The sequence below is a fragment of the Melospiza melodia genome, chromosome 14 (assembly GCF_035770615.1).
Source record: "Melospiza melodia melodia isolate bMelMel2 chromosome 14, bMelMel2.pri, whole genome shotgun sequence".
In the NCBI taxonomy this organism is placed as follows: Eukaryota; Metazoa; Chordata; class Aves; order Passeriformes; family Passerellidae; genus Melospiza; species Melospiza melodia.
Window position 1 is genome coordinate 19719437 of NC_086207.1, and position 23018 is coordinate 19742454.

Consider the following 23018-nt stretch of genomic DNA (forward strand, 5'->3'; position numbering starts at 1 on the left):
CCCCCCCTCAGAGCAGGGCCCGTTTATGGCGCACATTATTTATTACAAACCGCCCGTTAAAAACACACTTTAGTCTAACTGTGATTTATCACACACGTATTTCACCGCTTCTACCGTTTGTTACAAACGGAAAGCGCCGCTCGCGGTGCCCCGGAAGGCCTCGCCGAGGCAGTTCCGGGGCGGGCGGCGGCCATTGCGCTGTGACCGAGGGGACACCGCGGCCATGGGGAAGCACTTCGGGAACCTGGCGCGGGTGCGCCATGTCATCTCCTACAGCCTGTCGCCCTTCGAGCAGCAAGCCTTCCCCAACGTCCTGTCCCACGGCGTCCCCAACCTGGCCCGCCGCTTTGCCTCCCAGGTGTTGAAGGTGGTGCCCCGTGAGTACAGGGGTGGATTCCATCTTTTTTGTACCTCCTTCGTAGTGTAAATTTGGGGAGGGGGAAGCACTGGGGCAGGGTGGGGGTTGTGGGATGTTGTTGTGTCGCAGGAGGTAGGTGCTGTGCGCGGTGCAGTGTCCCCTGACTGCGGTGTCCCCATATTGTGAATATTCCATTCTCCCAGTGTCCCCGTGTGGTGGAATCCCCTTCTCCCAGTGTCCTCGTGTGGTGAAATCCCCTTATTCCAATGTCCCCTCCCTGCAGTGTCCTTTTTAGGTGTCCCGTCACTGCATCGTATGCCATTTTATTGTGAATTTCCCCTTACTGCAGTGTCCCCTCACCGCATTATTCCCTTAGAGCAGTGTTCCGTCATTCCACTGTCCCTTTATGGAGAGTGTCCCTTTCTAGCAGTGTCCCCTCATTGTGGTGTCCCCTGACCGTGCCTGTCCTCTGTCCCTGGCAGCCCTGGCCCTCGGTTACCTGATTTATTCCTGGGGGAACCAGGAGTTCGAGCGGCTCAAGAGGAAGAACCCGGCTGACTACGAGTGCGACCGCTGAGCAGGAGCAGTGCCCGGTGCCCACGAGCAGGGCCCGGTGACCAGGAGCAGTGCCCACGTGGCTCCGGAGCTCCCCGGGACCTGCTGTGCTTGTTCCCATGGCCAGAGGGGATTAACAGGGAGATAAGCCTTGGCTAATAAACTGTAACTTTGCCCCATGACTCTGTGTGAAATCCGTGTCTTGAGCTGTTTGAGGTGAGGAGCATCAAATCCCTTGTCTGGTTCTCTCTGTACAGGCAGATAATCAGGCTGAAGTTCCATGTGCTTGGATGTTTTATCTTAGAGCACTTCCAGCCTCCGTAATTCTTGTTTCTTTGAAATATTCCTCAGTATAAAGTGCAACGAGGGCTGGTTTGAAATTGTTCCTTGTCCCGTTTATTTTTCCCATCGCTGGCCGCTGCTTTTCCTCCAGCCTTGAGATCTGTGAAAAACAAACACCCCCCGGTTTGGTATTGATTAAAGCTGGAGGGGCTGGCTGGTGGCTTGGGATTTGGGATGGACCCTGACCTCTGGCTGGAGGCTCACTCTTCATGGGAGCCCTGGGCAGAAGATGAAGGGGAACAGGTACAGGCTGCACCGGGAGAGGTTTCATCTCTGTGTAACAAAGGAATTTTTTTCCAGGGAGAACAATCTGTCCCTGGAACAGCCTGGCGGTTTCAGGAGGTGACTGGACGGGGTGCCAGGTAACCTCCTCTGGGCTCCCTTCCCACACATCCTGCACCAGCTGATCTGCCAAGGTCCCTTCCAACCTGGGCTGTTCTCTGATCCTATGATTCTAATTACCTAGTTATGCTAATGTTAATTGGGTAATTAACTACACTCTGATATCTGATCAGTGGTAACAGGCTGCATCAGAACCTTCTTGAAAACTGCCAGGAGAAGCAAGACTGCTAAATGCCTGAAGATGATTTAAAATCAGCTGCTGGTAATAAAGTTGACACAGGCAGTGTCAACTTTATTCACCCTGTGTCTCTGAGTGTAGAAACACCTTCACTGTTGGAAGCTCAGAACACCTGGCTGGTTCCTTTATCCTAATTTTTTCCTCCCACTGTTCCAGTGACTGCCTCCAGCTCCCACCCCATGCAGAGCAACATGTTGGTGTTCCTGCTGTGCTATTCCTGGAGCTGTCCTGGGAGTTTATCTTATCTGCAGGGCAGGAGTGACGTTTCCCTGTGTGCTCAGGGCTGGGCTGTCAGGAAGACAATGATGCTCTCACTTCAGGAAGCTGGGGCCATGCAATTTTTATAGCTCAGTGCTGGAGTGTTTTGGGGAGCAGAGCACGTGAGACCCAGCTCAGCCTCTTTCCTCCAAGCACAGCCTGAGGCTGGCATAAGTAGCAATAAAATCAATCAGCCAGTGCTCCCAAGTTGTCCCAAAAATATTCTGTGCTTAACTGCATTTTGGGTCACTGGTCATTTTCTAGGCAGCTTAAGCAAGTGGGGAGCAACAAACTGGCTGCTGTGGCTGTGAGCTGGCAGAGATGTAGAGAGGCAGATTTATCCCAGAAGAGACCTCAAAGCCCATCCAGTGCCACCCCTGCCGTGGGCAGGGACACCTTCCACTGTCCCAGGCTGCTCCAAGCCCTGTCCAGCCTGGCCTTGGGCACTTGCAGGGATCCAGGGGCAGCCACAGCTGCTCTGGGAAATGTGTGTCAGGGCCTCCCAGGGAACAGTTCCCAATGTCCCATCTAACCCTGGCAGTCTGTCACTGTGTGCCTGTGTAAAATCCCTCTCCCTGAGCTGTTTCATTCAGAACGTGTGTCCTGCTCACGGTGCCTCAGAGCCACAGAGCGGTGGCTCAGTCCCAGCCCTGTGCAGCTGTGCCTCAGCAGCTCTGTCACCGTGTGCTGTCCCAGCACTGCCAGGGCTCTCACGAGGTCCCCGCTCCTGCTCACAGACGGCTGAACCGTGCCTGGCCCAGACTAACACAAACACAGGGACAGAGGGGCAGCGGCACCGCGGCCACGCACCGGCCCCGGCAGGGTCAGCACGGAGGGACAGGGTCAGCACCGAGCTGCTCCACAGCAGCCTGCTGCTCCCCTGCCCTGCCACCTGTGACCCTGCCATCCTGTCACCCTGCCCACCCGCCAAAACCTTCCCAGCCATGCCAGCCCTGCCCTGCCATCCTGCAACTGTGCCCACCCATCCTAATCCTGCCCTGCCAACCTCCACCTCTGATGCAGACCCCATTCCCAGCTGGGATGGCTTCGACCAGCCCTGTGGCAGTGGGAGTTTAACCCATGGGCATTTCAGAATCTGAACAAGGGGCTTGAGAAGTTTTCACTCATTTATTTCTGTTCTCCTTTGGGCAATTATTAGAAGTGGCAACAGAGCAACATTTTGTATTTCTTTTCTCACATCTCTGCTGTGGGGTGTTACTGGCCTGTGGGAATTGAGGGCATGGAAAGGACCAGCTCAGTTATACTCTTTTTTTCCCCCCAGTTTCTTACACAGAGCAGTTTGCTGCCTGACAGGGACAGTCTGATGCTATTAGTGACCCAGAGGGACAGACAACAATTCTGATTTATCATCACAAAGTAGCAGCCTTCCCCAGCTAGAAAAGCTGAGAGACAATGACTTACAGAGGGCTCTGCTGCTCTTCAAAATCCTGTTTCATGGAAGTAGTCAGGGCTCCTGCTCATGCTGCTTGTCCTCCTTTGTGTTCTGCACTAGTGCCTGATGGAAACAGCAGAAATTAGAATCAGTTACATGAAAAGGAAGGACTCCATGGGAAAAACAACTGAGAAGTTCCCACTCAAATATAAAATAAACTTTTTAAGTTCAGCTACTTGTCTGCCATGATTTACTGTCCCATTTCCTTCCCTTAAGATCCAAGAAGGTGAAATAATGAAAATTTTACTTCCTCCTCCCAGAAAAGCAAAACAAGTAGGGCAGAGGAAGGTGTAAGAACCATCCTATGATGGGAATGATTGAATCGTGTTGTACACTGTGCTGGGAAGGTTTTTCTTTTCATCCCAGGGAAATTTGGGCTAAGGGGTAATCATCTGACATCGCAGCATTATCTTAATCCAAGTCACTTGCTCTCCACGCTGGCACTTGTGCCTTCATATTAAGCAATCAGAGAAATAGAGCCTGTGACATCCAGATCTGTGTTTGCAATTTAGCTAAAACAGTTCATTATACACCTATTACTTTGTATTTACTTGAATTCAAACAGTGTGTTCCAAAACCTGCACACAGTGACAGAGGTTGGAAATCTCTATATCACTCTGCAATCTCAGATGTCTTGACCTGACAGAGGTGGGTGCCAGCAGAACCACAGCATGGTTTGGGTTGGAAAGGCCCTTAAAGCTCTTGCAGTCCCCCCACCTTCACTAGTCCAGGTTGCTCCAAGCCCCATCCAACGAGATCCACAAGATCCCACAGGTGAGGAGCCACGAGACACTGGGACGGGCACAAGTGTGTAGGCAGAGGGGAGAGGACATGAGAGGCACTAGCTGTGCTCACACCTCTCTCTCTGCTGCTGCAATCTCACCCCACAATGGAAAAACTGAATTTTCCTCTCAATGAGCCCCTCCACCCCCATGGGAGCTGCTGGCACTTCTGGAAGCCTGATGGTGAGTGACACAGCTGGGGCAGAGATGGCTCATCCATGAAACCACAGGCTGCACACGGAGCTCCTCAGCTCCAGACCAGCCCTGAGCAGCCTCTTGCATTATTTACCTAGAGATGATTATCTTTGACACCTTGGGATTCCTGGGGGAAGAGCTCTGTGAGTTATCACACATTTTCCCAGCTGGAAAGTGTTACACCTGCTTTTTGAGCACTGCGTGCCTGGAAATAAAGGTTAAGCAACTTCCTTATGGTTTTTTCATGTACCAAGAGCGAGAAACAAATCAAAAGCACAATTCTCTGCTCCAAATCAGCTTGGTAATACAACCCTTTCCCCTGGTTGGCTAACTCAGAGCTACAGAAGTTAAATTAGGCTTTTGATCTTGACCACAATAATTTGGGCCAGCCCCCCTTTGCTTACAAATAGACCATGGAGTTCTGGTAACATCTTAGGAGGGCTTTAAAAAAAGGAACAGCTGGCACAAGGGGTCAGCACAACTGACCAGACAAAGTACAAGTGGGAGGGGAGTAAATCATTAGCTCGAGATAGGCCTTGAACCAGATCACTGCAGCAGATGTAGACTTAGCAATTCCCTCTTGCTCCAAAGCGAACTTTGCTCCTGTAATATCTGGCAGCTGATGCAACGATAAGAGAATGAAGTCTATAAAAATGTAGCTGACAGTCTGGGAAGTCCTGACTGGAGCTCTTTGTGCCTGCTCTGCCCACGGCTGCTCCAAGTGACAGCTCCTGCTGGGAAGATGCACTGGTGGAAAGTGATGGCAGCCCTTCTGCTCTGCTCGCTGCTGCTCAGCCAGGTAAACTGAGACCATACTGAAATAAACTATTTAAAGGGCTAATTCAAAGGACAGGCAGTCCATAACAGCTGTTGTGATTTGGATGGACAACTGGCAGGATTAAAGATGTGGCAGCAGGGCTTTTTACAGGATTCAGCATCATAAAAATGTAGCTACTGCCTAGTGAATACTGGGCTACTCTGAGCCATAGCTCAGCCAGTGATTCTGCCTTCACTCCCAAGAAGATGAAACCCATCACTAATTTGGGTAGATATTCCTTTGGGGTCGGGTTGCAAGCCCTTCTTCACCCAGAGGGTGCTGCAATCTGCAAACCAGAGCGATTCCAAGTTAAGCGTCACTTAGAATGAAGACTGCTGAGCTCAGCAGCAGAACAGGGAGCGCTGCAGCTGCCACGTGTGCTGACGGTCACCCCGCTGTGTTTCAGAGCCACGGCGTGTCCCTGTCCCCGAGGCAGCCCCAGCCCCAGCCCCGCAGCGCCCGGCAGCGGCGGATGACGCCCTTCTGGAGAGGAGTGTCCCTGAGACCCATCGGGGCCTCGTGCAGGGACAACAGCGAGTGCCTCACCATGCTCTGCAGGTAAGCTCTGCTGTGGGCAGCAGCTCCCACCCGGGCTCCTCCAAACGCGATCCAGAGGTCGCTCTGTGCATAAAAAAAGATACCAGGAACAGGGATGGGGTAACAGCCTCAGACTCTTTAGTAAGCAGAACAAACAGAGCAGAGTCCAGGTCTCCCGAGTGCCAGCCCCAGTCCTTTCACTGCAACCCCAAATAACCCGGCTGGGCACAGAGAACAAAGGGCTCCAGACAGCTTTTGGGCAATTTATAGACATTCCCATTAATCCTTCTAAAGCATGTACTAACGAAAAGTGAAAAGCTTGTATTGATATCTTACCCTAAATTAATCACTTTAAGGTGATTATATTTAAGCTCATAGTTTAAAAATCAACTACAATATCAAAAGCTATTTAGTTCTCATTAGGCATAAGCAAATTCTCCAACTACATACAAATTGATTAGTTAAAATTATTACTTAATTACTTACTGAAAGGTTATTTTCTATGGCACCTGTTGCACAAATAATTTTCTACTATATGTAAACAGCAGTAACAGTAACAGTCCTATTATTAATGATTATATACTATATATAGTATAGTATATATAACATAGTATATAATAATATAGAGATAATATACTATTTGTATATCATATTATTAATGAATATTATTATAAATAAGCTTATTTTATATTATAAATTATCATGATAAGTAAGTAAATAGGACAGGGTGGGTGGGCTGCTATACTATGCTTGGAATTCTGATGGAAAGCAAAGACCAAAAAATTAATTAAGACTGAATAATTGAGGGGAACACAGAGTGCCTGAACCCAGCACTGCTGGCACAGGGGCACACAGATGTACCTGGGACCCCTGGCAGGGCAGCCCCAGCCCTCAGTGCCTCATGATGTTTTTTTCCCCCAGGAAAAACCGCTGCCTCCTCTCCACGGCCTCAGCGTGAGCTGGCACCAAGCACAGCCTGCACTGTTACTGCTGACCATGCTCCATGCACTTGGGATGTATTTATTGACTGCTCAGGAGCTGCAAGAGCCTCAAGCAAGCAGAGTATTTGATATTTCTGTCACATGTGCTGATGAAAGGACTTTAAGAAGCTTGAGAGCATCTCCATCCCAACCACGCCTCTGGAGGCCTCTGGTCAAGCTCAATAAAAGGACTCTGCATCTCCTGCTCGTTTGGTTTTTTTGTAATGCTTCCTATTATTTATTTGAAGGTGTGAATTAAAATATATATTCAGCAAAGCAGTTTGGTTTTCCTTGTATCTTGAGCAAAGTGAATGGTGAGCACAGAGCTGGGGCTCAGCTCCAGTCAGACTTTGGATATTTATCCTTCCCCCTGGCAAGAGCTAAAGTAGATCAGACCCCATCCCCTCCCAATCTGGCTCTTATCAGCCCTCTGATAAAGCTCTGTTGGAAAGAGGGAGCCAAACTGATAATACTGATAGCAATTCCAATATCCTAAATATATCCAGCAATAAGTGGAATGAGAACTATTTACTTTTAATTACTTCTAATCAAATTTACTTAAATACATGTCCTAGACTGACTTTTGCCACTGACCTTCTCTCCTGTCTTAAAATGAATTGATTAAAATGCTGTTTCGATGTGTTGGATGTCGACTTGGAGGCTGAAAGACAAAACACAATATCAGCAAGTCTGGACACACACACTGGATGCTACTTTTCTGTTGTTTCACAGAGCAATAGGATTAATGAAAGAAAATACTGCTTAAAAATGCACTTCCAGGGAGGAGAAGGCCCCACAAAACAGATACAAGCACAGGGGGTTGGAAGTTTAATACAGAAAATCTATTTGATATTTATTAAACTTAGTTTCTCCAGTTACAGTTTTGCATTGTACAAAGCATTTTAATGACACAGTAGTTAAAAAGATCTTTACAAATTGAAATGTGATACCCTTTTCTCCAAATATTTTAATTGCCATAAATTTGTTTAAAAATACACATTAAACGCATGTTTCAGACACTAAACTTTCTATAATCTCAATACCACAAAATACATAGAATATACTATACAGATGTGGAAAAAATCTAGTTAGTATATAATACTTTGCTCACCATTAACAGCTTTATTACGTGAAATGCACATACTGACTTAGAAATCCTAATTTTGAGCCCCAAAGTACCCTTTGAAATTTCAAATGTATTGCAACAAATAAAATCACAGTTTGTTTCTATTTTTTCTGGTTTTGGTTGAAGACAGATGCCCAAATCTTTTGACAGAAAACAAAATGTAACACATGGACTTGTCATGTACAAAGCATAAAACAGAGACATCCCATTAGTTACTAATAGTACCTTTCTGTAGGATTAATCAGGGCTTCATTTATAAGTGACAGGTTAAAAGTTACCTCCCCTCCCCAGCCCTCCCCCAAAAGAAAAACCCCTTCTTCACCAAATAATAATTTCAAATAAGATAAAGGATTTTTAATAAATATATAAGCACTTTATCCTCCATATACAAAATTTTTTTAAAACAATTTAAAAGGGGGACCAGATACAAATGTCAGGAACTGTGCTTGGAAAGTCATGCCTGGTCCTTGGAGTAGAGTTTGGGATGTGGAATGCCAAGGCAGCGCCAGGAGCCGGTGCTGGGACAGGGCTGGGACTGGGGCAGGCTGCCCCAGAAGGGGCACACAGCCCTGGGAATTCAGCTCCCAGGTGGAGGGAAACCAGGGGAGGCACAGCCACACCAAGCCCAGCTCACACAGCCACGGGACCTGAGCTCCCAGGTGGAATGGAACCATGGCCACACCAAGCCCAGCTCACACAGCCACCCATGGGGGATTCAGCTCCCAGGTGGAATGGAAGAGGGGAGGCACAGCCACACCAAGCCCAGCTCCCTGCCACGGCAGCTGGAGCTGCTCCAGAGCAGCCAGGGCTGAGCCTGAGCTGCCTGGGGGAGCCCAGCCCGGGAGCCCTTCCCTCCCCAGGGGCACCCCAGCCCCAAAGCTCGGCCACAGCAGGACCCCACTGCCCCTTCCTGCCCCTCCTGGAACAGCTCTGGACCTGGGTGAGTTGGTGAGCAAAGCTCTGGCTCCTCTCTGTCCCTCAGGATGCCCAGCACTGACCTCACTGCTCGGAACTGGGGTTTTCCAGAACACTGACACAGCACAGGGAGAAGTTTCAACCCTGACCCAAGGATTTGTCGCGAAGGTAAGAATTTGGAATTTGTTTACTCCCCAATGGGTAATTCAAACTTGACTTGCTCAGGCCCTTGTGGATCTGCCTCAATGGAAACACTGCAGTGACGGCAAAGATCTGTTCAGAAAATGACATTAAATACAGCAAAGGTAGTTTCTCTCTCTCTCTCCAGCAGTTTGCCTTTTGGGCAAACTCCATAATTCTCTGCCTACGGCTTTATTTTACTTGCCCCAGGCAAGTGCTACATCATTCCCATAAATTCTGACTCTCTGTGTGTTGGGGCCATTCATAAATACATTTCAGGGCATTTTTTGTTACCACAGCAATCAAGCCTCAGCAATCTAAAGGAATATACATTGCACTCCTGGATAATATGCAATATTTATCACCAATAAGATGGTGACTCAGCACTCAATAAATAATATATCAATATAGTCAGTTGCACCATAATCTAAAAACAAGTATAACATATAACTTTGGACAGACTGAGTCATATATATATACATATATATTAAAAGACACATACAATACAAATTGCATACTGCCATCGAAGCCAAGGAGAGCCATCCGTCTGCTCTGCTTTATGGCTGAGATTCAAATCGAAACAAAACTCTTGGGCTGGTTTACTCTGGGGTCCTGAAGATTTGTTTGGAATTATAAATGGTTTGCACCTTTATCGCCTGGAACCTGCAAGTCTGAGAGCAAAGTCAAACAGCACAGATAGCTGAGCAAGCCTAGTCTGATTGAGCCATTTTTAAGATTCACCAACTGGGGCCATGATCAGCAAGGGAATTAAAATTACAGCATTGATATGTATTGATCCATATTCCCTGTCCAGGGAATCACTTGGGAAGCCAGAATTGGAGAGTTCCTCCTTAGTCACTCCTGTGACCTGCACTCCCCCTGTGGTGCTGGGAGCTGCCCAGGACAGGGACAGAGCCCTCCTGCTTTGGCAGAGGGATGGAAGCCTAGGACTTAATTGCTTTTTTTTTTTTTGGCTATAAAATCTGATCAAGTGCAGAACTTTCCTCTTGGAAACAAGGGTCAATCCCAAATTAAGATATGCTTTTGGAATTGCAAGGTTTGAACTGATCTGTTTGCACAAGCCCCAGCTGCACAAGGCATTTCCTATCCATCCCCAAGGCCCTGCGGATGCCCCGCACGGACACAACGCCTGGGACAGCACTCCAGAGGACAGGCCACCATGGAGCCCACCCTCCAGCTGGGACACTTCCAACCAGCTCAGGTCCACATTTTGACATGATGCTAAAAAAGCCTTCTGGTTGTTTGAAGCCAATTTCTAAGATCCACTGCTCTAGGGATAAGCGATGCGTTTTCAAGGGGCCGATTTCGCGTGACACCAAAAGGTATTTGTGGGACTCTAGTTAAGGAAAAAAATTCCCCGAGATGCCACCATTCCTGCTGACAGCAATGGTGACTGTGCACAAAGGAGCAAGCCAAGAACAGCCACGCTGGCTAGTGCAGCACTACACACAAACCCACTCACGAATGCAACTTCTACCAAGGGATTTCTCAGCGTCAGAGGTGTGCGAGGCACTTCAGAGGAGGAAAGGAAACACAGCTGACAGTGTCCCATGCCCACAGCGGGGAGTTTGAGGGTACAGAGTTCTGTCTCCAACAGCAAAGACTAACAGAAAGGTGACCTTGCACAGTGATTCCATAAAAAGGATGCTCCGACAGACCTGAAGAGTCGAGTCAGGGAGAGCCCCAGGTCTGTTCCCCGTTTGTCAATCCGGACGTAGCAAAGCTTTTCTGGAAGTACAAAACACGCTGGGACGCAAAGGAAGCTCTACGAAGATGCAGCTACCTTGTAGTAGGTTACTAATTGCAAAACTTCTAAACTCTTAAAGCCCATAGGACATACTGCAGTACTAAGGAGCGTAGAATTCTATTCCTTCTCTCGACGTTGCCGTGATTTTGGCACTTAACTACACCTACACAAAAAATTTAGTGCAATAATTTTCCTGAACATGCACGTTCATATCTGGTACAGAATAAAGGGTTCAATGGGAGAGAAAACAAAGCAGCATTCCACAATCTCACTCCAAAGGATTCAGAGTTGGACTCTGGGGAAGGAGACCACCACGATGAGTCAGTTTGTGTGACAGACACCGGGACTTTGAAAAAGGAAATGGAATTTTACCCAAGTACTGCAGAAGACCACTGCATACAGTATACCTGGTCCTGCTGTAAAACATCTTGTAAACAGTTCATAAAATCTTCATCTAAAAGTAAGGCATAAGGCACACCAGACATGTTGGGGGCACTAAGCAATACTGAAAGCAGTAGCATTTGAAACCTTTAACTCAGACAAGCACCTCACATGGAAAGGTACTTTGGTTTGCACTCGGAGAGGGGCCACCTGCAGCTCCACCACCCCTCTGTGGCACCCAGCAGCCCCCTCGGGAGTGGACATTATGTGACATGAACGGGACCTTCATCAGCACGGGGTAAAGCCAAGTTTGCCATCCACCCTGCACAGAACAGTGCTTCCTGAAGGAGCAGCTCTGCTCCCACCCCACGGCGGCTGCTGCACTGCCAGCCTGTAGTGTCCATCACCCAGCAGACCCTAAGAGGACAAAATGGACCTAGAGTTCTACTAAAGATTCCTGGGTTCTCAGTCAATGGAAAAGATGCAAATGACTGTTCTGGTAGGAACTGAGCTACTCTTGGGTTTGGAACCACAAAGCTCCCCAGTTTCGTAACTGTCAAAAAGTGACAAGCACGGAAACAAAAGGTATTTGAAATGAAGAGATACAAAAAAACACGAGATTGTCCTTTTCCAAAGCCTTTCCTGTTTGCATCGCACCCATCAAACTGAAGGTCATTCCTACACCATTGCCTGGACGTTACATTAAATGCAAATTACTGTAATGTTTTGTGATTGTTATAGTGTTAATCGATGGCTTGAAGCTGCCTTGGAAACAATCCAAGGCAGATCCAGCTAAATATTTTTCCATATAAATTTCTTTATAATTCATTTAAATGAAGTATCTCAATACGTAGAAGAATATCTGGAACTTTTCTATTTAGTACAAATTCTGCAATAATAAATCTGTAGTTGTCATTTATTAGTTGACTCATAGGCATTAGGCATGAGAAGTATGGTGTCCCTACTTGTTAGAACCTATCAACCCTAGTTCCTTTTACAGGCTCTACCACCACAAGACATTACAGAGTAACAAAGCTCACAAAGTACTTAAATAAAGTGTCTAGGTTTAATTTCTAAGTACTCAAAAGGGGAAATTTAGGGAAGAAGAAATAGCTAAAACCAGCCCCAAAGGGGGCTTTTCAAAATTAATATTAAAAAAATTAAAATAAATAGGATTTAAACTGACTATTCATGTATTGTGACCGGAATCCCAATGATCTATCCATGACAGATCAGCGAAACTACAACTTTTACGTAGCAAATTTTCAAATATTTAAATAACTTAAACCGGGAATACTGGAGAAGTCCATGAACCAGCTGATTTGGGGTAAAACACAAAACACAAATGAGGATGGGAGACATGGGAAAGCATTCCTTGCTCTTAGTGTCAACTAAGCAATGTGTTATGGCAGTCTTCCTTATTGACATGACACAGTGTTGTGGAGAGGAATCAGAGGCAGCTGAAGAGGGGCTGGGCCGGGCTGGGCTCCTCACTTGGCGTCCAGGCGCAGCCAGTGCAGGCCCTGCCGCGTGTAACGCACCAGCTCCGTCATGATGCTCGTGTTAAACACCAGGGGCCCCATCACCTTGTCCAGTTCTGCAAAGAACTCTGCAACAGCACAAACACACGTTAAAGGAGCACACTGGGCAACCACACCCAACCCCAGGTCCCAGCAGCCATCGCTGGGGCGGAGAGAAAGGCAATGAGGAGAGGTGGGAGTCAAGGAGAAAGGTCATTCCTAATCCATGTCTTTGCTCTTCTGCCCAAGACTGCTTGGAAACAACTAAACCATTGCCAAACTTCTTGGTTTTCCCCTAAAACTTATATTCTCTAGTTGAAAAAAATTAAACTACTGCCAAACTTCCTTTACTAAAGAATTTCAGAAAGGGAAATGCATCAAGTTCCTCTTCCTACACTGAACATTTCACAGGAAACACAACAAAGATTTTTATGTCACAACTCCCAACACCATCTTGACAACCACAACATCCAGCCTGGGGTATCCCTGCACCCCAAGGTGTCACTTTCCCCCTGATTTTGCAGAGGTTCAACACCCAGGGCACCATCAACAGAATCAAAGCTTGGGAGTGTTCTTGACCCCTTACCTTTCTGTTCTCTCGAGAGCTGTTCTGCTTGTTCCCAGATTTCAGTGGCATAGAGGAAGTTGGAGGTGACCTGGACGTAGCTGGCAGCCATCTGGTGGATGCGCTGCGGGATCGTCACCGAGGACCCGCTCCCTGAAGGGTTGGCTGCCCCGGAAGAGTAATTTCCTGAATTCCCTGGAGACAGCTTTGGAGACACTGGAGATGGCATCCCAACAGGTTTGCTGCTCACCCAGAGGGCAAGATGGAAAGGCAGAAATGCACCAGCTTTAGACACACCATGCTCTGAGATTTCCCCTAAGATCCCTCTGCCCACACTCAAGGTGTAGGATGGGAAAACACTCCCACTTTACACCAAAAATCAGGATTTGCCCTTCAACAAATGGAAATCTCAAGCTGGGAACTACTGAGGATCCTCCAATAATTATTTATAGCTTACAAAACCTAATTACCAAATATCAGCATCTCAGAATTCAATAAAATCTTCAATTCACTGCTTAAATGAACCTTAAAAAAAATTTACAGCTGCCTGGTAACTCCACTGCCGGAATATTGCATTGTATAACATTATTGCAGATAACACAATGGAAATCTGAAGTGGCCCCACCCTTAAATTCATGGAATAATTTATCAAAGGTTCATTATTGGGTTTAAAAGAGCGGAAGTAATTGCTAAACTATGGAACAGAGAATCCTGCAAGTGCTGGTAACCTCTGGCCTTGCAGCACTAACAAAGCTCTTGTTTGGGGGGAGAAGCATTAAATTAAACACCAAAACTCCCTGACAAACCCTGCAGAGCTGCAGCACCTCCCTCCACCATGACAATTACACAAAAAATGGATCAAAGTCCACACCCTTCAAATAACCACCCCAAAAGCTGCTCCCTGAGGCCCCTGGCACACAGGAAATGCAGAAAACCTCCTTTAAGTTGAGAAATTGAAGTAGCAGCTTTTGCCACTCACCTTCCCATACCAGGTGATGGTGCTTGAGAATTATTGTAGCAATTCTGTGTGGGGAAAAATACACATTTAACTTGATTTATAATTATGCTTTCACTAGTTACATTTTATCTGCTTGTTTACTTGGGTTTTTTTAACCAAGTTTTTTTTCATAGTTGTACTTTGAAGTAATGTTCTCAATAATATCACAGTAAAGTGTAATTTAGGGAAATATCCTTCTTTACTGATAGCCAAGACACAAATTAAGGAGTTATTTTAGCAAAACAAACAAGCATTAGTCCACTGCCCCTTCTGGGAACATCTGAGATTTTTTCAGCCCTTTAACAGAAAGAATCTGTTATCACTGGCAGTGAACAATAAAGATATCCCAAATCTGAGAGATTAGGTATGTGATGAGCCTGTTTCCCCTCAGCACTGAGAGCTGGAAGCTTCAGAATCAGCTGCACAGAAATTCGATAAATTCATGGGTAATTTCTCTAAACCCAGGGAAACCAACCTTCTCCTTGAAGCCTACTACATGTATTAAAGAAGATCAAATTAACAGAGCTGTCATGCCAGGACCAGCAGGGTCATGGTTATTAAAGCTCTGCCCAGCTTTAATAAACCTTCAACTCCAGTTCTAAACAGGTGCTCACATGCAGCAGTCTGAAATTGGATTTGGGAACTTGAAGTGATGTAGAGCTTCCACACCATTAGGTTTTAATGTTCAGAAAATACAGATGCAATTACCTTCAGATGTTCAGTCAGAGTTTTGGAGTATTTCAATGCACTTTCCTTTTTCAGTTTGAAAAGCCTCAGGTACAGCAGAGCTTGGCACCGAAGGCTGCCCAAAGACAGGACAAATCAGTCACAATTAAAGTCAGGTTTATCTCAACTCAGTGAATTTCAAAAATCTAATAGCTGTTGTCATGATGTTCTCTCTGCCAACTCAGCCCTCAAGTTGTAACTCAACCAGAAAATCCACAACCACCTTGAAATCCTGAAGGGAATCCAGAACTGGAACAGCTCAGTGTGCCTCGAGCTGGAACTGAACTCTCAGAGCTGCTGCTGGGCTTGGAGACCCCACCCAGTCCAGGCAAGAGGTGCATTTACTGCTCCCTGTGCCAGGACACCCTGAGCCCTGCCAGGGCCTGCCCCCTGCTCCTCCACACCTTCTGCAGACTCAGGGCTCCTGCCAGCCCCCAGAGCCAGTCCAGGTGTGATTTACCCCTGCCTCAGAGCTCAGGAGGCACCTCCTGCTCTCACCCTTCCATGCTGCTGGCCCTTGTTGGCAGCACCCCCATTTACAGCAGTCAGACCCAGATGAATGTTTGTGCACAGCCAAGTGGAAATCTCCTGTGTTGGCTCAGGAACACCCAAGAGCTCAGTGCAAAGCAGCATTTTGTGCAGGTTACAGATGTGAAATGCAGGAGGGCACTGCAGAAGTCCCAGCACACTCACCAAAGCACTGCCAGCCTTTTGTCTGCAGCCGTGGCATCCGGGGCCAAGTAATTCTTCAGTTTCATAGTGTACCTGCAGAGAAAGGCAGCAAATCAGCCCCAGAACAAAACCCACCTTCAGTTATCATTCACAAAGCACTCATGTTCTCATGAATTTCCAGTTTCAGCTGTCCCCACTGTTTAGGAACATCTCTCAGCCCTGAATAAAGCATTGACTCAGCAGTAACCAGAATAATTCTGCTCCTTTTGGGTCACTCATGGTAGAGGGACTTGAAGCCTCAGCAGAAATCACCTCCCCCTTCCTGGAAATGCTTTCAACCCCAGCAACTGGAAGGAACTGGTCACTGCTCTAGTGTTACTGGGAATGACAAGAGATCTCAAAAACTGGGGGCAAAACCTCTGCACACCTCAGAGCTCTGATTCCCAGAGCTTCCCCACCCAGCTGCCCCTGCAGGAGCTCTGCAAAGCTTACTTGATTAATTCCACAGTTTCTGAATACATAGGGAACGGGGACTTGGATTCCTGAGCATTTTTCTCCAATGCATTCCCACACTCAATGAAGGACACGACAGCATCCAGGTAGTACACGGCCTTCTCGAACCTGTCCGACTGCAAGGGAGGGAGAACACTCAGAACAGAGCAGCCAGGGCCAGGAGTGCCAGCCCGGGGGCAGGAGCGTGGCACAGGCTGCAAACCAGCCCCAGGACGAGGGCACACACTGGGGGGGCACTGCACATCCACTCACCAAAGCATCTGCATTGTGTTTCAGCTTCTTTGCTTCCTGCAAATAGTGATCAGCTGAGTACGTCCTGCAAGAGAGGGCACGGACTGAGGCACCGGAGCCACCCATTGGCACTGCCTTTTGTAGCACAGCTCCTTAATGCTGCCACATTTCAGGGCTTTTTCTGCTCTAGCTCAAGCTACACCGTGATAAAACTGTTTAAAGGAATCTGTTAATTTACTTAACTAAAAATTGTTAAAAGTAGTTTCAAGTTAATTCTGTGGTTTCAGGTAATTCCAACAGTATTTCAAGCAAGTTCTTAAGCAGAAAGTTATTTTTCATTTGGTGCAAACATAATTTCATCTGTAAAGTGAATTTAAATAAGTGCTTTCAGAGGAAGCACTGACACCTGAATTGGCCCAACTGAAACCTCAAATCTGCACAAGATGGTGAAATACTTGTTTTAGTTTCTTTTCAAGGTTTTTTTTTTGACAAAGAGCTTGTGTGTAACATCTTCTGTGGAGCAAAATGCCAGCTCTGCTCCATGGGAGCTGCCTGTGCTCGAGATCCAGAGCCCCCAGAGGGAAAGGGAATTTTCTGTCCTTACCTATCATCAAAAACAAGCTTTGCTCTCCTCGACTTCACACTTTCCGTGGCCTGAGCAGAGGCAGGAGGGCAGCTGGAGGAATTGTTCAGGATCTTTTCCTGGAAGGGAAATCCATGCCATGATTACAAGAAGAGCATTTGCTGTATAAATTCCCCATGGCTTCCCCATTCCCTCCAGGCAGACAGGCTGCAGGAGCTCTGGGAATAACTCAGCTCCCATAACTCAGCCAAGGCTTTCCAGACACACCAGGGGCAGGAAATCCCTCCCTCCATCTCACCTGTCACTGTTTCTAAATCCTGCTTTCCTACTCTAACAGAGATGAGGAGGATTTGGAGGATTTCTATCAACAATACTCTCTCTGAATGCCTTTGCCTTGAAAAACTCACACAGGAGTAGTTACTCCTTTGAGGAAGACATGAGTAAGCACACCTGAGTATAAAACAACAAACATATCACAAATTAACAGCTGGCTGGGGGGCATTTGTATTTTTTAATTCCATCACATCTATCTTCCCAACCTAAATCTCTTACAGACCATTTTCTGCACCATCTCCATAACCATGTTTTCTCCCCTCCAGCCATGGAGAGCTCTGTAAATTGCTGAGCTGGAGTTGCAATAATCTTTCTACAATGTCATAAAAAGAGAACCAGAGCTTCCCATCCCAGCAGTGAGCATGGGCTGAGCTCCTGCTGTCCTCTGAAACCAGGACAAGCTCTGTGTCTGCTCTGAGGAGACCAGAGCAGCCTCACAGCTCCATTTCCAGCTTTCTAGGGATGTTCTCATTAACCACCTAAACAATGAACAAGCAGCACCAGATTCCTCCACTAACACAGGAATCTGGCAGGATAAGCATTCATATTCTATGATCTCTCCAAGGTGTCTTCTCATTTATGGCCTTCCAAGGCACTGGGGCTCTATGACAGGAAACAATGCACATCCCACACTAATGATGTTTTAAACTGAAGTGGAAATGGTTGTTTAGATCAAACTAAACAAAACCAGGAGGCAGGCTCAGAACCAGCCCTTTACCTTGGCTTCCTTGGCACTGCTGGACCCCTTCCCCTCTGTCTTCTTCTGCTTGGAGGAGGAGCTGCTCTTGCTGCCACTGCTGCTCTCCTTGCCTGGGTTGCTGCTGGATTTTAGGGATGAGGACTGACTGACTGTTCTCTTCCTGGAGCTGTGTTCCTGCTTGGAATCCTTCTGCAGGGCTGGGGCAGCAGGGGAGGGCAGCAAATCCTTCTCTTTAACAGCACTTGGCTTTGAAGACCTGGAAAAGAGGAACACACTCAGGGTTTGGGTTTCTTCCTTAACACACAAAACCAAAACAAACAAAAACAACCCCAAAAAAACAACACACAAAAGTCTGATTTTTAAATCTCAAAACACCTTTTTTCCCCCCAAGATTTTTACTGTCAGACCCAGCTTTGGAGAAAAGCAGAACAATCCTCTCAGTGAGTAGGTTTCTCCAAAGCCAGATTGAGCTTGTTTTCACCATTTTATTTGTTCTGACCTGAAAGCACAGGCAAAGCCAGACAAGTTCTAACCATAAAACCCCACCCCTGCACCAGTTCTGTCCAAAAACCATCCCAAAGCCTCCCAAATTTCAGCAGTGGGAGCCAGTGCCAGCGCCAGGCTGTCTGTGCACACCAGGCAGCCAACAGCTCCAGGGAAAGATGCTCCAGATAAAGCTCTGGAACCAGGCAATGGGAAACTTCCCCAGCACAGCCTTTCAGGACACTCTCACTTGGCTGCTGAGGAATGCTGCTGGCTATTCCTGCCCTCCCACCATTAATATTTTTACACATTATTTCTGGAAAAATCATACTTCATTTGATTAAATGTCCTTTAGAGAACTGCACTGGCAGTGAGGCAAACAACAGAAAAAAATCAAATATCAGGTAAAAATCAAAACTATCCATTCATTCTACAGCTGTTTCCTGACAAACAGTAAGACACTGTTTAATTCAGAAGGGGCAAACAAAAGTTGTAGCATCCAAACTGCTGCAGCTTCTCACACCTCTGTAATTTGGCAATTGCTCACTGGACAGGAATATTTTCCATGACACAGTTATACCAGTTTTCATTGCCTGAACTGAAACAGAAGTTTCAAAATGCAGTGGAAAAAAGCTTAATCTCTCCTGTGGATTAATACTGACCAAGAAATCAATCAAATAAAGGCATAACAGGTGTTGCAAAAAGCATGGGGAATCCAGAAATAACATATTAAACAATGGGATTGATCTGCTCATTCTGTACTACCTTGCTTTGGTATCACTCACACTTTTCTTGCACTAACAAACCAAGGAGATGGGAGGTAAATCCATGGATCCAAAAGCTCAATGCCATCAGCTTCCCAAAGAAAGCCAGCTCAGGAGTTTATTCCCAGTTTAAAACTTACTGAACAGAGAATTACCAGATGGGGTTAATTTAAAAGCACAGATTTTGATTCTAGACCAAACCCAAGCCCCACTGTGTATCAGAGAAAACCAGGAAGGAAATATTCTCTTCACAGGAGGGGTCACCTCATTTTGTTAAGGCACACAATTGTCCTTGGCCAATGCTTTTGGGGATGGAAATTAATTTCCACCAATTGCTTGTAGAAGCTCTGAAGTAAATTTGTTTGAAGGGTAAGAAAAAAATGAAATTTTACCAATTATTTGAGGAAAACTTGGGGTGGGAGAGAGGAGAAGGGGGGCAAGATGAGCACCATTCTCTCCACAGGCACCCTGACCCTCAGAGCAGGAAGAGCAGATACTCACTCCCTGCTGCTGGAATTCTTGTGTCCTGAGGGAGCTTTTTCTTCCAGTTTCGTTTTCTTGCTTTCACTGGCTCTGTTTTCATCCTCGTTCTGAGCAAAGCAAATGAGAAAAACATCCAGCAAAGATCCACATTTACACATCACTGAGAGTGGAGTATTTCACATAGAGACAGCACTGAGCAGGTGTTTCATAGTTACTATAGACCACATCCTCATCCTCACAAATCCTTACCAGACCTTGACATTGGAACAGAATGAAAATCCCAGTCTGGCTGCTAAATTCCAACCTGATAAAAGCAGCAACAGCCAAGTTGTTCATTTCAGCACAGATAAATTACAATCTTGAAATCTCAGGAAAATCTGCCAAAGGCTTTGGCAAGACCAGGAGACAGATTTGATGTTGTGGGGTCTAAAAAGGTGTCTGATCAATGCCAGGAAAGGGTAAACTCTAATCAGTCTATTAAAGTCAGCTCAGAGATGCTGAAGACTAAGTATTGATATCAATTTAATCCTCAGGTCACAGGGTCTTGGAGGTAAATTTCTAAGATGTCTTCACTGAGCACTGGAGGGATCAATCCAGTGAGTAAGAGGGAAAATGGGGCCTCACAGAATAAATCATCTGATAACAAACCCCAGTTTTGCTACTGATGCTGCAAATCTGAGAATTATGATCAAGGAAACCCAGGAAATAAGAAAATCAAGGGTGGCACTTGGGTTTGGAGCACAAAGTTAAACTGCAGGGTGGGGAAAGGGGCCCATCCCCTCAGGAAGCAGCAGAGGGATCTGAGGCTTCACAACATTTAACCAGCACTGGTTCCTGGGATAAAGCCTGAATTTAACTGGTCTCACCAAAGCTTTGTGGTTTGGATACGAGAGCACAGATCTTTAATACTGTAATTCCAAATTTGTGCTTAAAGGCAAAACTGGCCAAAGAGAGAGAAGTCAGGGAATTCAGAGCCACTGGAACATGTGAGTGCATTCCCAGGAACATCAGGAGCTATACAGCAACACCTGCAAAAGTAATTGTTCACTGCAGCGGGCAGAGTTATTCCCTTTTTACAAAAGTAGCTCATTTCTCATGCCAGAGAAAACAGGAATCTCAGTTAGGAGCAGGACAGGATAAATCTGTTTGCAGTTACATCTCAGGGCTCCTGCAGGACACTGACTTCAGCCAGGGATCCAGTTTACTTTGGTTCCTCAGTAGGAAACTGCTGTAGCTGGGATGATCCATCTCCTCAAGTGACTCTGGAATGATCTCCCACAATCCTGGGGTTACAGGTGTCAACAAAGCCTCCAACCCCTGCCAGATCCCTTGGACAGGGTAAAATGGAGTTGTCAGAGGGACATCCAGAGCAGCACAGGGATTTCTGGATCCCTTCCCCAGGGCCTCATGGCCCTACACTCCTGGAAACCAGACTCCCTGGATCACTGAGCCCAGCTGACAGCCCCAGCTTTGCCCTTTATACAGGGTCCCTGTGCTGAGCTTTCAAAAAGCAGTTTAAAATTACACCAGCATTGACTTCTCACATTCCCCCTCCAAGAGTATCCCCTCTGCTCAGTTCCCCCACTGACTCCTGCCATTTTACTGCCCCCCAGCCATTCCTGCCTCTTACTTCCAGCTGAAAAGATGAAATGCTTTTGGGAAATAGTCAGTATTGTTATGGAGAGATGATCCTGCTCTCAGTAAAGCAGTACCTGAGATGTTTGCTGCTGCTGCCATGGCCCAGGCCCAGTCCTGCCCCATCCCTTATCCTGGCAATGGGCATTTCCACGGCTCAGGGAGCTGATCCAGCTGAGAACTGACTTTTGGGGTTTTTTTCCCAGGTGGATTTCCCATTGGCTCAGCTGCCTGAGCTGGCCTGCAGAGCAGCAGGGGCTGGTTCCAGGGAGGCAGGAGAGGGCTGGATGCAGAGCTCAGAGGCATAAATCTGTGATCTCCCTGAGCTCTGGCTACAGGGCTGACACTCCCACAGGGGTTTTTGTAAGAAAATCCAACAGTCTCCCGTACCAGCACAGGGACAATCCAGGGGTTCTACACACGGCAGCACAGCCACTCCTGCCCAGCTCAGCCCCTGCCCTGAGCTGTCACTGCACCCTGGGCTGCCCAAGGGCTGAGGGGACAGGGAGCTGTCCCCAGAGGGCTCACCTGTTTGTGTTTCCTCTTGCCTTTGGTGGAGCCCTTGTCTGAGGGCTGTTTCTGGCCCTCCCGGCCGTGTTTCTCCGGGGCGCTTTTCTTCTCTGCCTTGGCTCCCTCGGGGTCCTTGTAAGGCTTCCCTGGTATCCTGGATAAGAGGCTCAGGTCAATCTTCACAATGAGTGGGTACCTTTCATCAGGATCACTCAGCGGGGACAGAAGCTCTTTCTCTTCCATAGGAGAGAACATTCTTTGCCGGAAAAAGCTGTCATCCTCCTCCATGGAAGATTTAACAGGAGTCCTATTGCTCTCAGAGTATTTGGGTGTTTGCGAGGAAGGAGGCAGACTCTCATTTTCATCTGAATCAGAGGATGAGGTATCTGTTTCGATGAATTCCCTGGATTTCTGGGCAGATTTGCTCGAAGCCTTGTATTTCTTTTTCTCTGTTGTAGGTCGAGGGGAAGACTTGGGCTCCTTCTTTATATTGGGTTTCCTGGAGCCTTTGGTGGCTGCCTTGTGCCTGTTTGAAGGGATGTTTGTTGCCATGTCTACTGGGGTTTCGCTTTCTATTTTAAGACCTCCTCTGGGCTCTTCCACAGATGTCTTTTCTGCTTTCTTGGGCTGTTTTTTCCCTACAGTCCTCCTCTGAGTCGAGCTGTCGCTCTGGGCAGGTGATTTCTGCCTCCCACGACTGCTCTCCGAGCCCTTCTGGGTGGGTTTGGAATCTCTCCCTGGTGTAGAAGAAATGGAGTCCTTGGATCCACCTTGATCAGTGTACCCACTCCCTGTACCCTGATCCCGTCCCTCTTTCTTGTAGCCTTGGGAAGAAGGGATATTGCTGTCCACGGAAGAAGCTGGTGACACTTTATGGGAATTAACTTTGTTCAGCCAGTTATCCAGCTGCCACTTGTTTGTGGGCGGTGGCTCTGGCTAAAAACAAAGTAAAAAACAGAGTTAGATAAAATAGTTCCCATTTCTTTCATCTTTTCCACGTGGTAGCTATATGATGCTGCACACCAAAGCACGAGGTACACCCAAAACTTGATAAATGATTGAAATTACATATAAAT

The 23018-nt window shown here is 47.0% G+C and overlaps 3 protein-coding genes and 1 long non-coding RNA gene across 4 annotated transcripts in view; 2 read left to right on the forward strand and 2 right to left on the reverse strand.

The window, feature by feature from the left end:
• Positions 1-161: 161 nt before the first annotated feature.
• LOC134424917 (cytochrome b-c1 complex subunit 8) lies at positions 162-1095 on the forward strand. Its single transcript, XM_063169097.1, has 2 exons — positions 162-377; positions 841-1095. The coding sequence occupies exons 1-2, from the start codon at positions 224-226 to the stop codon at positions 933-935; spliced, it is 249 nt and encodes an 82-aa protein (XP_063025167.1). The 5' UTR covers positions 162-223; the 3' UTR covers positions 936-1095.
• LOC134424919 (uncharacterized) lies at positions 841-4860 on the reverse strand. Its single transcript, XR_010029505.1, has 2 exons — positions 3516-4860; positions 841-1355 (listed from the first exon to the last, which is right to left on the reverse strand). It is a non-coding gene; the product is annotated as an uncharacterized LOC134424919 (long non-coding RNA).
• Positions 4835-7060, forward strand: LEAP2 (liver enriched antimicrobial peptide 2). The gene is made up of 3 exons (XM_063169098.1): positions 4835-5322; positions 5747-5898; positions 6799-7060. The coding sequence occupies exons 1-3, from the start codon at positions 5266-5268 to the stop codon at positions 6833-6835; spliced, it is 246 nt and encodes an 81-aa protein (XP_063025168.1). The 5' UTR covers positions 4835-5265; the 3' UTR covers positions 6836-7060.
• A 617-nt stretch (positions 7061-7677) lies between these two features.
• The window catches only part of AFF4 (ALF transcription elongation factor 4), a 46049-nt gene continuing 30708 nt past the window's right edge, over positions 7678-23018 (reverse strand). The window contains exons 12-22 of the mRNA XM_063169095.1: positions 21961-22878; positions 19816-19904; positions 18086-18323; positions 17056-17153; positions 16473-16536; positions 16200-16336; positions 15729-15800; positions 15018-15111; positions 14292-14335; positions 13334-13554; positions 7678-12836 (exon numbers count right to left, since the gene is read on the reverse strand). Coding sequence (XP_063025165.1) covers positions 12718-12836; positions 13334-13554; positions 14292-14335; positions 15018-15111; positions 15729-15800; positions 16200-16336; positions 16473-16536; positions 17056-17153; positions 18086-18323; positions 19816-19904; positions 21961-22878 — 2094 coding nt within the window. The 3' untranslated portion in view covers positions 7678-12717. The remainder of the gene's footprint in view (positions 12837-13333; positions 13555-14291; positions 14336-15017; positions 15112-15728; positions 15801-16199; positions 16337-16472; positions 16537-17055; positions 17154-18085; positions 18324-19815; positions 19905-21960; positions 22879-23018) is intronic.